Genomic DNA, 15,703 nt, shown 5'->3' with positions numbered 1-15,703 from the left:
ATTAAAATAAGAGCAAATGAAAATCAATTTGAAACAATCTGAAGAGAAACTATGTATACTACTGGCCACATGAAATGTGCTTTGATTTGACTGGTTATTGTTTAAAAATGCATTCATGTTGAATACAAACTGCTAAGTGGGTTCAGCACATTCAAAATTAAATTGAACTTGGCAAGCTGATGAGAAGAGTTTGTGTACCTTATGGTGAAAATAAATCGATTCAAACTTTTTGAAAGTGAAACGAGCTGCGGGTTAACGAACAGGAAATGTGGACAATGGGCAGACCACTTACAAATATTCAGCATTTAGTAGAAAGACTACAGAACAATATAGTGATTTACTTATTTTCTAATTTTCTCCTTTTACTGTACTCCTGAAAGAGCTGTATGCTTGGTTTAGGAATAACATTATAATTCTAACATCACCACACATCACGGTTCAAAGCTAGTTTAATTTCTGATGTCAATAATATGTTTATCAGTGTGATTGCTAAAGGTTAATAATAATAGAAATTAACCTGCAAGTCAAAGCTCAAATAGTTTGGTTTGTTTCAAACTAGATGAATATAAAAACAAATAAATGTAATTAGTTACCTATACATTATTAACATTAATTTGAAGCTTTTGTTTAACTATAGTCAAATTAGTGCAAGGTATGAAGTTACACATTTGTAGTTTAAGTGGTGGAATGCTTAATGTTATAAGACAACATTTGTCTTTGTATTTTAAACATTTATAGAATTAATCTTTCATCAGTCAGAAAAATGAAATGATACTTGCAATTTAAGATGATTAAAAGCTAAATTAAAGAAAAATGCTTGAGAATGTGAAATGCTTTGCTGTTTATATTCCAGAAAAATAAACGGTACATCTAACAATACTGCAACAAAAAAAAATGCTTGCCTTTTGGACCAAATCAACATCTAATGGCATTATAAGCAGAATTAAATTCTATCTGCTAAAGCTTTACCATATTTTCCATCTGATCTATAGCCTGCTGTATCCTTAGGGGGAAAAGATGGATGTTGTATGCTTGGAGTTCTAAAGGCTTTGGATAAGGTGGTGCACAAAAGACATCCCTAAGAGTAGGATGCATTCGTATGAATAGAGAATTGCTTAACCAATAGGCGGAGAGTTTGGATAAATGAGTGTTTCTCTGATTGACAATCAGTGGTGAGTGGAGTGGTGCATGGCCGGTACTAGGCTGGTAACTATTCACAATATACATTAATGATATGGAAGAGGGGATCTAATGTAGTGTATCTAAGTTTAGTGATGACACTATTGAGTGGAGTGCAGAGGATGTGGAGAGTCTGCACAGAGATATAGTCAAGTTCATTATCATCTGTGTAGAGGTACAACCAGATGAGTGTGTTTTTCTGGTCTACAGTGCACACATAATAGATTTTTCACACAGCATATAATAATCACATACTTATGTAAAATATGATATAAAATAAATAGGTATAAATATTCTGAAATTATTTACTCAGTTTAATTTATAAGAGTCCCAAGACTGTATGATAATGTTGATTAATCTCACAGCCTGTAGTAAGAGGCTATTTCTCAGCCTGGCAGTTCTGATTTTGATGCTCTTGTACTTCTTCATTGTAATGTATGGTAGGTGATCATCAATAATTATAAATAATAATAATAAACAAAGATTTTAAGTGAGTGGTCAAATGTCTGTCAGATAGAATACAATGTTGGTAAATGTCAGTCATCCCCTTTGGAAGGGAAATAGAAGATGAGATTATTATGTAAATGGTGAAGGATTGTCACTTGCTGTTATGCAGATGGACCTGAGTGCATGTGCATGAATTACAAAAGATAGGGTTGCAGGTGCAACTAGTAAGGAAGAAGACAAATGAAATATTGGCATTCATTACATGAAGGATTACATTTAAAGAGGAAGGCCACAACTGGAGTACTCCACACAGTTCTGGTCTCCTGACAAGAAAAGATATTTTAGTTTTAGAGGTGGTGCAGAAGAGGCTCACTAGGTTGATTCTGGAGATAAGAGATTGTGTTGCCTGGGACTTCAATGGAATTCAGAAGAATGAGAAGGGATCTTACAGAAACATATATAATTAAGAAAGTTGGGGGGGGGGGGTGGATCACATAAAAGGAGGAAAATTGTTTCCACTGGTTGGTGAGACTAGACCTAGTGGACAGACCATCAAGATTCAGGGGAGTAGATTTAGGATGGGGAAATGAAGAGGGAATGCTTTTCTCAGAGAGTAGTGAATCTCTTATCCAGGGAAGCAATAGAGATTGCCTCATTAGTAGGGGAATCAAAGAGACAACATTTACCACCTTGCCTCCATCAATTTCCTTTGTTAACTCCTTAAAACAAAATCAATAAATTAATGAGACAGGATTTCCTCCACAAAAAATCATACTGGCCAGCCCTAATCAGTTCCTGCCTTTCCAAATGTACATAAATGTTGTCCATGAGAACTTCCTCCAATAATTTCACTTCAACATAAGGCTCACCAGCCTGTAGCGACTTGCCATTTTAGCTATCTTTCAATTTTCTGGTGCCTCACCTGAACTAACAAAGGTCCAATGATATCTATTGAGGTCCCTGCAAACTCTCCCTTTGTTTCCCATAACATTCTATGATGGACCTCATCTGGCAAATTCCATCCCATCTAATTGCTTTACACTAAGACTCCCTTTCATCAATATTGGGAAAGTTAAAGTTTCCCAAAAGTTGGAAAATGTGGTGCAACCTTTCTCCAAATCTTTGCTTCATGGTACTAGCATCTTGAGCTCCCTACCAGAATATGAAGTATTAATATTTATCTTATTGTATAGTTATTCGATTTTTAAGATTTGTGGTAAATTTAAGGAAACATTATGGTAACATTTAAATTTTATTTCAGTAAACGTTTGAAGAACTTTTCACGCTGGGATTAAGAAATTGATAACTAATAAAAGTAGAAAATGAATAGCTGAAACAGGTTTACCTGGAACACACTGTATCAAATTGGCTACCATTGCACTAAAATGGGCTCGGATGTCTTTTAGGATTTCAACATCTTTGTCATTTTCTGCCTCCAACAGCATTCTGGTTAAATCAACGTATTCTAAGAACAGAGCTCCTAGTGCCAAAGTATCCCGTTCTAAAGCACCATTGGTACTATCAAAGAAAGAGAAAACTTTATTCAAAGTGGTTGAAGATTAAAATGCATTTATTTACAATTATTTAAACACAAAAGGAACATCATCATTTATTATTTTAAAATAATTTAAATTGGTTAAAATTTATGATTCTTGTTAGAAAAACAATGTACAAAATAAAATCAATTTGCAAGTATCAGTCATTTTGTATCAACACTCAAATCTTCCAGCACAAATTTAGAAGGGTGTAACTGTGGTAGAAACACAGCAATGTGTGTTGGTGAATTTCGACAGACTGAATTAGTAATTGCAAAATAGAGGCAAAGTTTCTTGCAGCGCTGAAAAAAAATTCTAAAGTTTTTCAAATAATAGGTAAACAAAGGAAGGAAATCCAAAATAAAGATACAAGTTTGCTAACAAGTAATGAAGTATTAAAAACTAGACTACTTATGGATTATGATAAAGTAGTGTTGCATGAGATGGTTTTAAAGGGAACAAGTCAGTATTGCAATCAAATATTTGCAATACACTGGAAAAAATTGGATGAATGCTTTGAAGACAATAACTTTCACTGCTGGCACAACCATATGGTAGTTAAAGATATTTTAAAAATATAGAGCAAAGGTCTGCATTTTGCTTTATGAAAATACAGAATCTATTCAAATATTTTCTCATGGGTGTTGAAAGGTCGAAGAGAGTCTCAGAGTAATAAATCTTAGAATAGATCCTTTAAGCCCAACTTGTCCATACTGACCAAGTTGGCATTGTAGGCTGATCCCATGCCTGTATTTGGTCACTTTCCCTCCAAGATTATACTGCTTTTATAGCTGGATACATGTAACATCTGGATTTATATCTTCACAAAGTGTCAAGGTTGCCATAGTGGTTAGCGGAATGCTATTACAATGCCAGCAAATCAGGTTCAAACCCGGCATTGTCCTAGACCTACCTGTTTTTTTCTTTGGTTGTTCTGGTTTTCTCTCACCCTCCAAAGTGTACAGGGTAAGAAGGTTAATTGTGTGTTATTTGGCAGCAAGGGTTTAAATGGCTGGAATGGGCTTCTACTGTGCTGTATTGTTTGTGGTGGAACACGGTTCTGCAGGCATGTCCTCACTGGGCTGGGCAGGCTGGCCAGTCTTTTGTACTTGTTGCTCTCCCCATAAAATCCTCTAATAAAGGCTGAGAGCCCTAGTCTCCTCCCTCATACCTGCCTTGGACACGAGCCAGCAGCATGTAGAGTTGAAACCCTTACTAATTTCCTGTTTAAATACTCCCAGTGATCTGGCCTCCACTGCTTTGTGCGGCAGTGAGTTCCACAGATCCACGACCCTCTGACTTCCTCCTCTCTGTTTTGATTGAATAACTTCTAATTTTAAGACTATGACCCCTTGCCCTCAACTCGCCCATCAAAACCTTTCAATATTCGAAATGTCTATACGAGATCCCCCCTCACTCTCCTATACTCCAACGAATACAACCCAAGAGCTGCAAAACGTTCCCCATACTCCAGCCCCTGAATTCCAGGAATCATCCTGGTAAATCTAATCTGCATCCTTTCCAACAACATCGCATCTTTATTAAGATGGGGACCCAAAACTGTACACAGTACTCCAAATGGGGTCTCACCAGTGCCCCATAGAGCCTCATTAACACCTCTCTACTCTTAAACACTATACCTCTTGAAATGAATGCTAGTATAGCACTCGCCTTCTTCACCACCAATCCTACCTGGACATTAACTTTTAGATTGCTCTGAACAAGGGCACCCAAGTCTCTTTGCACCTCCGAGGATTGAATTTTTTCCCCATCCAGATAGTTCACTGCCTGTTTATTTCCACTGCCAAAATGTAGAACCGAACACGTCTCAACATTGTACTTCATCTGCCATATACTTTACCAATCTGTCAATATCCCTCTGCAATTTTACGGTTTCTTCAACAGTTCCTGCTCCACCACCTATCTTGGTGTCATCTGCAAATATGGCCACAAAACTATTTAGTCCACAATCCAAATCATTAATATAAATTGTAAACAGCAGCAGGCCCTAAGACCTACAATTTATTAATCAGAATTTTAAAGTGCCATGGACAAAGCAATCTGTTTGGAGAAGCTGGAGATTGATCCAAAGGAACCAGAGGCCTCCATAAGGTTTGATATGTCACTACATTGTTTGAAGGCCTACCTGAGACACCATGAAATCACAGCCCATAGTGATCGATACAACCTGCTCTTTGCAGCTGTGGGCCACCGAGCATACCAAATAATTTGGAATTGCACCGGATACGAAGAAACAATGGGTCTACTTCGACAGCAATACAGAGCCCCAAGGAATGTGATGTATGCGCGCTTCCAACAGGGCTCCTGACGCCAGGATCTGGGTGAGTTGGTTGACGATTTTGTGACAAGACCGCAGGTGTCAGGGCATGACTGCAGCAACCTACCAGGAGGAGCTCATCCTTGACAGGCTAGTCCCTGGCTTCCGCTCCCATCACATAAGAAAAAGGCGATTGGTCCCTACAAGAAGTGATGCAGATGCCCTGAGTGATAGAGACTGCCCGCAAGAATGTGGAGACCTACTCAGTGGGCCACACGGCCACCAGGTGGAGAGAACAGGTGTCGCTATATTGGAACTTGGTGCCCTTGACTTCTGCTGCCACCATCAAGCACGCGAGGTGCAACTACTGCAGCAAAGCAAACACTCATAAAAGTACTGTCCAGCTGAGGCACGACCTGTTCAAACTGCCAGAGGACACTAAGCTCCACTCTGGCAGTTCCACGTGCAAACCGCAACCTGTGGCGTCATCTTGGGCCAACCCACTTCTGCTGTAATTTCCAGTTGCCGAGAACTGAACTTCCGGAATGGGGTGCAACGACATGGTGGGACATCACATCCGGCTTCACTTCCGGACTCCACCGCATGTGATAAACGGTGGCAGCCATCTTCACCATCTCCCGGGTTGCCATCTTGGCAGCAGCTGTCCCAACGACATAACAGCAGTGAGTCAGACAGTGAGCTGACGTTGGCTTCCATCTCAATATTCTAAGTTCCAATGGCTTTCCTCAAATGTCACTTCTGCCATCCCAGGTATCAATCTGGTGAATGGTGGCTGTACCCTCATTATTTCATTAACAAAAAATTCCTTGGAGTCCACAATGTCTCTACTATATAAGAACTCGGAAGGGATTTGGCATTTCAATGAATAATTTGATATTCTGGCCCCATCTGCCAATATCATGAAGGACTTCCATCAACCTGGTCATAGCCTCTTCTCTCTTCCCAAAGGTACAGAAGCCTGAGGTCCAGCACATCCAGATTCAAGAATAGTTTTTATCCAAAAGGCATCAGGCTCTTGAATTTCCCCATACTATCCTACCCCCAAGCTAGTCCAGGTCATCAAAAGATATGTTTGTACTACTGAAGTTTCACTTTTTTCTTGTACTAATTACAACTGTGAAAATGTATCTATCTATCCTTTTATATTTATATTTTCTTTTTTAGCATTGCTTGTCAGGGAAAATATTACAGCGGTGCCTAGGAAGGATAGATTAGAGGGCACATCCACGGAGGCTATTTGGGTGGAACTGAGGAGTAGGAAAGGAGAGGTTACACTTGTAGGGGTGTATTATAGACCACCCGGAGGGGACCGAGGCCTAGAGGAGCAAATCTGTAGGGAGATAGTAGATATTTGTGATAAGCACAGGGTTGTAATTATGGGAGATTTTAATTTTCCACATATAGATTGGGAAACACATTCTGTGAAAGGAATGGATGGGTTAGAGTTTGTGAAATGTGTGCAAGATAGTTTTTTACAACAATATGTAGAGGTGCCGACCAGAGAAGGAGCAGTGTTAGATCTACTGTTGGCAAATGGGATGGGTCAAGTGACGGAGGTTAGTGTTGGCGAGCACTTCGGGTCCAGTGATCATAATGCCATCAGCTTCAATGTCATTATGGAAAGAGAGAAATCAGGGCCAAGGATTGAGGTTTTTGATTGGGGAAAAGCTAGATTTGAGGAGATGCGAAAGGACTTGCAGGGTGTGCATTGGGACAATTTGTTTTATGGGCAGGATGTAGTAGAGAGATGGAAGTCTTTTAAAGATCAGATTTTGAGAGTGCAAAAGCTTTATGTTCCTGTTAGGTTAAAAGGAGGGGCAAAAGGTTTGAGAGAGCCGTGGTTTTCAAGGAATATTGGAAACTTGGTTCGAAGAAAAAGGGAGGCGTACATTAGATATAAGAAGCATGGAGTTAAGGAGATGTTTGAAAGATACATTGAATGTAAGAGGAATCTTAAGAGAGGAATTAGGAAAGCTAAAAGAAGGTACGAGAAAACTATGGCAAGCAGGGTGAAAACAAATCCAAAAGAGTTCTACAAATATGTTAATGGTAAGAGGAAAGCTAGAGACAAAATTGGTCCCTTAGAAAATCAGAGTGGAAAACTGTGTGTGGAACCTAGAGAAATGGGGGAGATATTGAACAGTTTCTTTTCTTCGGTATTCACTAAGGAGAAGGATATTGGGAGATGTGGGATAAAAAAAGCAAATTGGGTAAATATGGGGAATATAGAGATTACAAAAGGTGTAGTTTTAAGGCTTTTGAAGAATATAAAGGTGGATAAGTCTCCAGGACCAGACGGGATCTTCCCCAGGACATTGAGAGAAGTGAAGGAGGAAATAGCAGAGGCTCTGGCGGTAATTTTTCGAATGTCATTAGATATGGGGATAGTGCCGGAGGATTGGCGCATTGCGCATGTGGTTCCGTTATTTAAAAAGGGTTCAAGGAGGAAGCCTGGCAACTATCGGCCTGTAAGTTTGACGTCTGTGGTAGGTAAATTAATGGAGAAAATTCTTAGAGATAGTACTTATAAACATCTGGATAGACAGGGTCTGATCAGGAGTACTCAACATGGATTTGTGGGAGGAAGGTCATGTTTGACCAATCTGATTGAATTTTTTGAAGAGGTGACTAGGAATGTGGATGAGGGTAGCGCAGTGGATGTTGTCTATATGGACTTCAGTAAGGCCTTCGATAAGGTACCACATGGAAGGTTAGTTAGGAAGGTGCAGTCTTTAGGTATAAATTTTGAGATAGTCAAATGGATTGAACATTGGCTGAAAGGGAGAGGCCAGAGAGTGGTAGTGGATAATTGTCTGTCAGGTTGGAGGCCGGTGACCAGTGGTGTGCCTCAAGGATCTGTATTGGGCCCATTGTTGTTCGTTATATACATTAATGATCTAGATGATGGGGTGGTGAATTGGATTAGTAAATATGCAGACGATACTAAGATAGGTGGAATAGTGGATAATGAAGAAGGTTTTCTAGGATTGCAGAGGGATTTGGGCTGCTTAGAAAAGTGGGCTGAAAAATGGCAGATGGAATTTAATGCTGATAAGTGTGAGGTGCTTCATTTTGGTAAGAAGAATCAGAATAGGACATATGTGGTAAATGGGAGAGCATTGAGGAATACAGAAGAGCAGAAAGATTTAGGAGTGACGGTACATCGTTCCCTGAAGGTAGAAACTCACGTGAATAGGGTGGTGAAGAAGGCTTTTAGTATGCTGGCCTTTATCAATCATTGCATGGAATATAGGAGTTGGGAGGTGATGTTGAGATTGTATAAGACGTTGGTGCGGCCTAATTTGGAGTTCTGTGTGCAGTTCTGGTCGCCTAATTATAGGAAGGATATAAACAGAGTGGAGAGAGTGCAGAGAAGGTTTACCAGAATGTTGCCTGGGTTTAAGCATCTGGAGTATGGGGAGAGATTGGACAGATTGGGTCTTTATTCTTTGGAGCGTAGAAGGTTGAGAGGGGATTTGATAGAAGTATTTAAGATTATGAAAGGGATAGACAGAGTGGATGTGGATAGACTATTTCCGTTAAGAGGAGGAAAGATTAAAACAAGAGGACATGAGTTAAGAATTAAGGGGCAGAGGTTTAGAGGTAACATGAGGGGGAACTTCTTTACTCAGAGAGTGGTAGCTGTGTGGAATGATCTTCCGGGAGAAATAGTGGCGGCGGAGTCAATTGTATTATTTAAGAAAAGGTTGGACAGGTATATGGATGAGAGGAAGATGGAGGGTTATGGGCATTGTGCAGGGAGGTGGGATTAGAAAGGGGTGTTTGGTTCGGTGCGGACTAAAGGGCCTAATGGCCTGTTTCCGTGCTGTAATTGTTATTATTATTATATTATTATAATTTAATGTATGCTATTGTAATTGTTTTGCAGCAACAAGTAAAAATTTCACTATGTCTGTACATTGCACTTATGTATATGATAATAAACTCTCATTACACACAGATTACTCATAACGATTTGTGAGAGAACTTGCTGTGTGGAAACTTTCATGCCAGGGCTTCTTCATGATAATTTTGGCTGAACTGGAAAGTTAATTCATTGGCAAAAAAGAAATGTTGAAAAGCATTGTACTCTTTATGGCTCTGATTTTTCATCACCAATGGAGAACCCTTGTATAAGGTCAGCATAATCATATTGCAGCAAACACCCAACCCCAACCCACCAATTTTCCCCTGCAACCGCTGCAACCGTGTCTGCCTGTCCCGCATCGGACTTGTCAGCCACCAACGAGCCTGCAGCAGATGTGGACGTACCCCTCCATAAATCTTCGTCCGCGAAGCCAAGCCAAAGAAAGAAAGAAAACCTACTTGTCACTTATGATACCAGCATCAGCAAGAAGTTCAAAAATTCTTAGAAGCTGCAATCTTAATAAATCTCGACGTTCACGACGTTTCTTGTTCTAAAATAGAAATACAAAAACATGTCCGCACAGATTGAAACACGTTCTGCTCTCAGGTGTATGAAAAGTGACACGAAATTAAGTTCCAATGCTACTGTGGTTAATAGAATCAGAAATATTTGAATGTTCACCAATTTGCTGAAAGAGCTGAGGTAATGTGGGATTTTGTGTCGGGTACATTTCAATAGGATGCCACATTGTAAAAAAAAATCAAACCTAATCAAATAAGATTGATAGTGCAAGGCTAGGAAGGAGGCGGGAAAGTTCACTGGGTTCAGAATTAGATGTAAAATTTAAGATTGATTTTGGCCATACATTCCAATGCAAAGCAACTTGTTACATAATAAAAAGCTACATAAAATAACAACATAAAAATCTCCCATATTTATAGGATCAGTTAATTTTCCTTTTTCTCAGTGAGATGTTATCATGAATGCCATTTTGCATCCATCATATTATTTAAATGGGATATGTTATATGGTAAGTCAGACAAGACCTTACTACAAGCTGTAGCTTCCATAGTTCTTTTACATTTTATTCCCCCTGTTTTTATATTTAGTAAGTAAACTTGAAATTTAAAAAAAAACACTTGTATTTTCTTGTTTAATAATTCTGGTTAAAATTAATTAATATAGTTCAATCCAAATAAAGGTGAATGGAAACATTTAGATTGTTGAAGAAAAGGAATAAACATATCAGAAACTCATTCTTCAACAACATACCATGACAGCAAAATCTAAAGGACAAACCTCTGGTCGGCGTTCAAGAGCTTCCTTCATCAATGGATGCAACTCTTCAACTAACTCCCTAAATCAAAAAACAGAGGAAAATGTAACTTGTGACATTCAATAAAATAGAAGAGTAAGAGGACAATAGATAAGATTATTCATCATATCCTTTTTCCCCCAGAGTAACAGTGTCTAAAACTAGAGGGCAAGTGGGGGTGATTTAAAAGGGACCTGGGGACAACAATATTACAGTGTCAGTGACCCAGGTTTGAATCCGGCTATGTCTGCAAGGAGTTTGTACAATCTCCTGTGTCTGCCTGTTACCATGTTGTATGCCTACATTTAAAATTATTAAAAAATCAGTGCTGCGATAAAAACAAAATGCTGCACCAATCTAACACCTTTCTAAGAAAACACCATTAATTATACTCAAGAATGTATTTAAAGTGCAGAAGAAAGAGAAATTACCTCTCAATAAAAACTGAGTAATATTACCTGAAAAATGTTGTAAGTGAGGAAGAAGTATAGGTTTCTTCTGTGATTACATTAATCTCAGTTGCTTACATCAGTGTTAGCACCAAGCTTAAACTCTGGTTAGCAATGTCATTGAATGTGGGGTTCCCCGTGTCCCCCGATGAACAGACCCCCTCCATATCCATAGCCACAACGAGGAGAACCCCATCCAAGGTGAACCCAAACAAAGTTAATGTAATGGTTAGTGCAATGTTGTGACAGCATCAGTGATTGGGACTTGGGTTCGAATCCCACTCTCTCTGTAAGGAGTTGGTACATTCTCCCCATAAGTTTTCCTCAGGGACTCCAGTTTCCTCCCACTGTTCGAAATTGCAAGAAAATTGGGTGTAATTGGGTGGCATGGGCTTGTGGGCCGAAATGGCCTGTTACTGTACTGTATGTCTAAATTTAAAAAAAGACAGCGGGACCAGAAAACATACCTGGTTAGGTACTGAGGGTCTGTGCAGACCAATTGATAGAGGTCTTCAAGGACATCTTCAATACCTCATGGCAGGGTTCAAGACAGCCACCATCATCCCGGTGCGCAATAACAGGCCTCAGAGACTAGCACCCTGTGGCACTGACTTCCAAAATTATGAAATGCTTTGAGCGTCTGGTGATGGAACGTATCAAAGCACACCTTCTAGAAACACTGTACCCCTCTCTGTAACTGGATCCTGAACTTCCTAATGAAAAGACCACAGTCTGTCCAGGTCAGAAGCAAAACTTAAAGCACCATTATACTGAGAACTGGCACACCTCAGGATTGTGTGGTCAACCTGCACCTGTTCATGATACACTAGTTCCAATTCCAACAGTGTCATCAAGTTTGCAGATGACACAATAGTAGTTGGCTTCATCAGCAACAATGATGAGTTGTAACACAGAGAAGAGGTGGAAAATCTCATGAATTGGTGCAAGAGCAACAACTGAGTCTCAATGTAGAGAAGACAAAGGAAATGATCATGAATTCCAGGAGGACCAGGAACGACCACCTTCCACTACACATCAACAACTCTGCAGTAGAGAGAGTGGAGAGCACCTTGGGAGTTCACTTAACTAATGACCTATCGTGGACACTCAACATCTTTTCACTTGTCAGGAAGACACAACAGTGAATGCACTCCCACAAAGACTGAAGTGGGCAAAGCTACCAGCCACCATTATGTCAACCTTCTATAAGAACTCTATCGAGAGCATTCTGGCTGGCTGCATTATAGTGTGGAATGTTTACTGCAGAGAAATAGATCAGAGGTCAATCCACAGGACCATAAGGGTGGCAGAGAGAATCACTGGAACCTCCCTCCCTCCCCCATCGATATGATCTACCGGGATCATTCTCTGAAGAGGGCACACAAAATCAACGAGGACTCCTTCAACCTTGCACACAGCATCTTTCAGCTGCTCCTGCTGGGGAAGAGATACAGGAGTATCAGAGCCAGTATGTCCAGGCTGAGTAACAGCTTCTTTCTACAGGCAGTGAGATTGCTGAATGACCAAAGGAACTCCTCACACTAACCATCTGAGACTCTCAAAGACACAAAGCAATAGTTATTTATTTATTTGTATAGATGAAATACTTGTCCTGCACATGTATTATTTGTCTGCATGTTTTGCACCGAGGACCAGAAAATATTGTTTCGGTGGGTTGTACTTGTACAATCAGATGACAATAAAGTTGACTTTCACGTCTTGTGTCAATCATTTTTCAGTAGTAGAACTCTGAGTAGTGAATCAAACCACTGTGGGATCAAATTCTACAACACCGCTTGACACATCAGTGTATAATAAAGGACTTCTATACTATCAAAAGTATTGTTTTTAATAAATGGGATGTTAAATCATCTGACTTGTTTTTTCAAGTTGGCTTAAAAAGTTGCATGATACTGATGAAAGAGCAGGAAAGTTCTTCTAATTTTGTCCTATCTTATATTTTAACCTGAAACATTGTCACTGGTGTGCTACATTCCTGTTCCACGAGGCTGCTACATGTTCTTTGTTACAACAATGCCTATATGATTTCAAAAGTACTCATTGGATTTAAAGTGCTTTAAATTGCTTTTCATAAGAGTGGCTAATATATTTTTTCTTTTTACTGAACTTGCAAAAAGCAATTTTAGATGGATCAAATTCTACTGACAAGGCTCTAAGAGATGACAATCGACTTTCTGGGGCAAAATTACAATATGGGAACAGATAGCTTGGACTACTTTCCATGATGATACATACCCCGCAAATGAGTAGTAGCCTTAATTGCCTGGGCTCACTTTGTTCCCATAATTCAATCCATCTACTCTAGTCTTAAATCCCATCCTGGTCTTGATTCCATCAGTGACTTTTGAATATCCTTAAGCATAATGGTTCAAGTTCCCCAAATAAAAGCAGACCTCTGCCAAAATTAATCAACCATTTCTATGCATTTAACATCAAGCAAGAGCAATGAAGGAGAGCACAAAATTACTTGTGCTCCAAAATAGATTTGTGAACTTTACTGCCTTTAAAGAAATACACAGAGCTTGAAGACCACAAAATAGTCAAGGTTACTTAGAATGCAGTATCAATGCAAAAAGATTGTAAACAAAATATCAAAAAATAATCTGATTTCATTATGACATATTTTAATAGGCAAAGCAAAAACAAGGTGGTTTTAGAAGTACCTGAACACAAGAGAATTTGTTCTTCCAAACCCTAGTACAAGTGACTCTGTAATTTCAATGCTTTCAGCTCGCATCAGTGGAGCCAGTTGTTTCAATAATACTGCCACAGATGGTGTTCCTATGACCTATACAACAATAATGACAATCCTAAAATATTTTGAAGAATCTTCCTGTACAAACAGTACAAACAGGTAATGTGACATATTAACTGATAGGATTTCACTGGTTTTACACCAAAAATTTACAAATACAACTATTTAAATAAAATCAATGAACGATGACAGGAAAGTAATATGTCATAGGCTAACTTGGTCTCTATTTTGCACAATTCGTCTTTTACGTAAAAGGTTGAGCGTGTTAGGCATATATGTTAGTAGCATTGCCTGTGGATAAGTTTTTGTTTCAAATCTTTAGATTCAGAAATAGAGTAATGCTGCTGAGTCACATTTGCAATAAGCAAAAAGACACACAAAACATGGACTAATGTTTTTGTCTTCAATCTTCTCTTCTAGCACTGGGCTTTCTTCCAGGTAAGGTGGGACTTGTACAGGTGGTATAGTTTGCATCTGAACTGGAAGGGACTAATATCCTTGTGAGAAGAGTTGTTAGTGCTGCTCTGGGGATTCTAAGCTAGATTTCCAGAGGAATGGGAACCAGATTACCAGAGCAGATAGATGAGTGGAGGAGGAAAAAGATGATGTTAAGAATACACATAAATAAAGAAATCAAAAGGTTGTGCATGCTGGAAATAATGTTCTCAAATACATCAATTTCAATGCAAAGAATATTGAGGAAAAGGCAAATGAGATTAGAGCATGGATTGGAAAGTAGAATTATGACATTGTGGACATTAATGAAATTTGGTTGCCGAAGATGCAGGACCTGCAGCTCGATATTCCTGGGTTCCGTTGTTTCAGAAAATTATTGCTTCTCTGACAGGAAACCTATAACTGGTGGTGTGCCTCAAAGATCAGTGCTGGGTCCTCTGTTGTTTGTCATCTATATCAAAGATCTGGATAATAACGTGGTTAAATTGGATCAGCAAATTAGCAAATGACATAAAGATTGGAGGTGTAGTGGACAACGAGGAAGGTTTTAAAAGATTGCAGAGTTATCTGGATCAGCTGGAAAAATAAGCTGAAAATGGCAGATGAAATTTAATGCAGACAAGTGTGAGGTGTTGCATTTTGGAAAGACAATCCAAGGTAGGACCTACATAGTAAATGGTAAGAGTACTGAAGAGTGTAGTAGAACATAAAGCTCTGGGAATACAAAAAAAATTCTGTGGAAGTGGAATCACAGATAGATAGGGTCATAAAGAGAGCATTTGGCACACTGCCCTTCATAAATTAAAGTGATGAGTGTAGGATTGGGATGTTATGGTATAAGACATTGGTGAGGCCAAATTTGAAGATTTACTTGCAGTTTTGGTCTCCTAACTACAGAAAAGATATCAATGAGACTGAAAGAGTGCAGAAAAGATTTACTAGGATGTTGCCAGGACTTAAGGAACCCCACACACAGCATCTTCCAGCAATTCCCGTCAGGAAAGAGATGCAGAATTATCAGAGCCAGGACCACCAATCTGAGAAACAGCCTCTTCCCACAGGCAGTGAGACCATTGAATGACTGATGAACTGCTCATACAAACCCTCCATAACAGAACTATTTATTGAACAATAATATTTTAATATTTGTATATATATAATGTGCATATGTATTGTTTGTCTGTGTGTATGTGTGTAATGTCAGTATGTATGCCTGCAGTGTGTTGCACCGAGGGCTGGAGAACTCTGTTTCATCGGATTGTACTTGTAAATCAGATGATAGATAAACTTGAATTTTGAACTTCATCACATTGAAAGTAGTGGGAGTGTGGAATCAGCTGCCAGCTGAAGTGCAGATTGCAACATTTAAGGATTTGGAC

The 15,703-nt window shown here is 39.2% G+C and overlaps 1 protein-coding gene across 13 annotated transcripts in view; it reads right to left on the bottom strand.

Moving 5' to 3' along the window:
• The window catches only part of LOC138739469 (protein furry homolog), a 446,682-nt gene that overhangs the window by 180,209 nt on the left and 250,770 nt on the right, over positions 1 to 15,703 (bottom strand). For all 13 annotated transcript variants that reach the window (XM_069891583.1, XM_069891588.1, XM_069891589.1 and 10 more), the window contains 4 exons: positions 13,777 to 13,901; positions 10,628 to 10,685; positions 9,787 to 9,878; positions 2,972 to 3,144 (listed from right to left, as the gene is read on the bottom strand). In XM_069891583.1, coding sequence (XP_069747684.1) covers positions 2,972 to 3,144; positions 9,787 to 9,878; positions 10,628 to 10,685; positions 13,777 to 13,901 — 448 coding nt within the window. The remainder of the gene's footprint in view (positions 1 to 2,971; positions 3,145 to 9,786; positions 9,879 to 10,627; positions 10,686 to 13,776; positions 13,902 to 15,703) is intronic.

The sequence above is a fragment of the Narcine bancroftii genome, chromosome 7, assembly GCF_036971445.1.
Source record: "Narcine bancroftii isolate sNarBan1 chromosome 7, sNarBan1.hap1, whole genome shotgun sequence".
Taxonomy (NCBI): Eukaryota; Metazoa; Chordata; class Chondrichthyes; order Torpediniformes; family Narcinidae; genus Narcine; species Narcine bancroftii.
The sequence above is the reverse complement of the archived record's forward strand: the minus strand, read 5'-3'. Positions and strand labels throughout refer to the sequence as shown.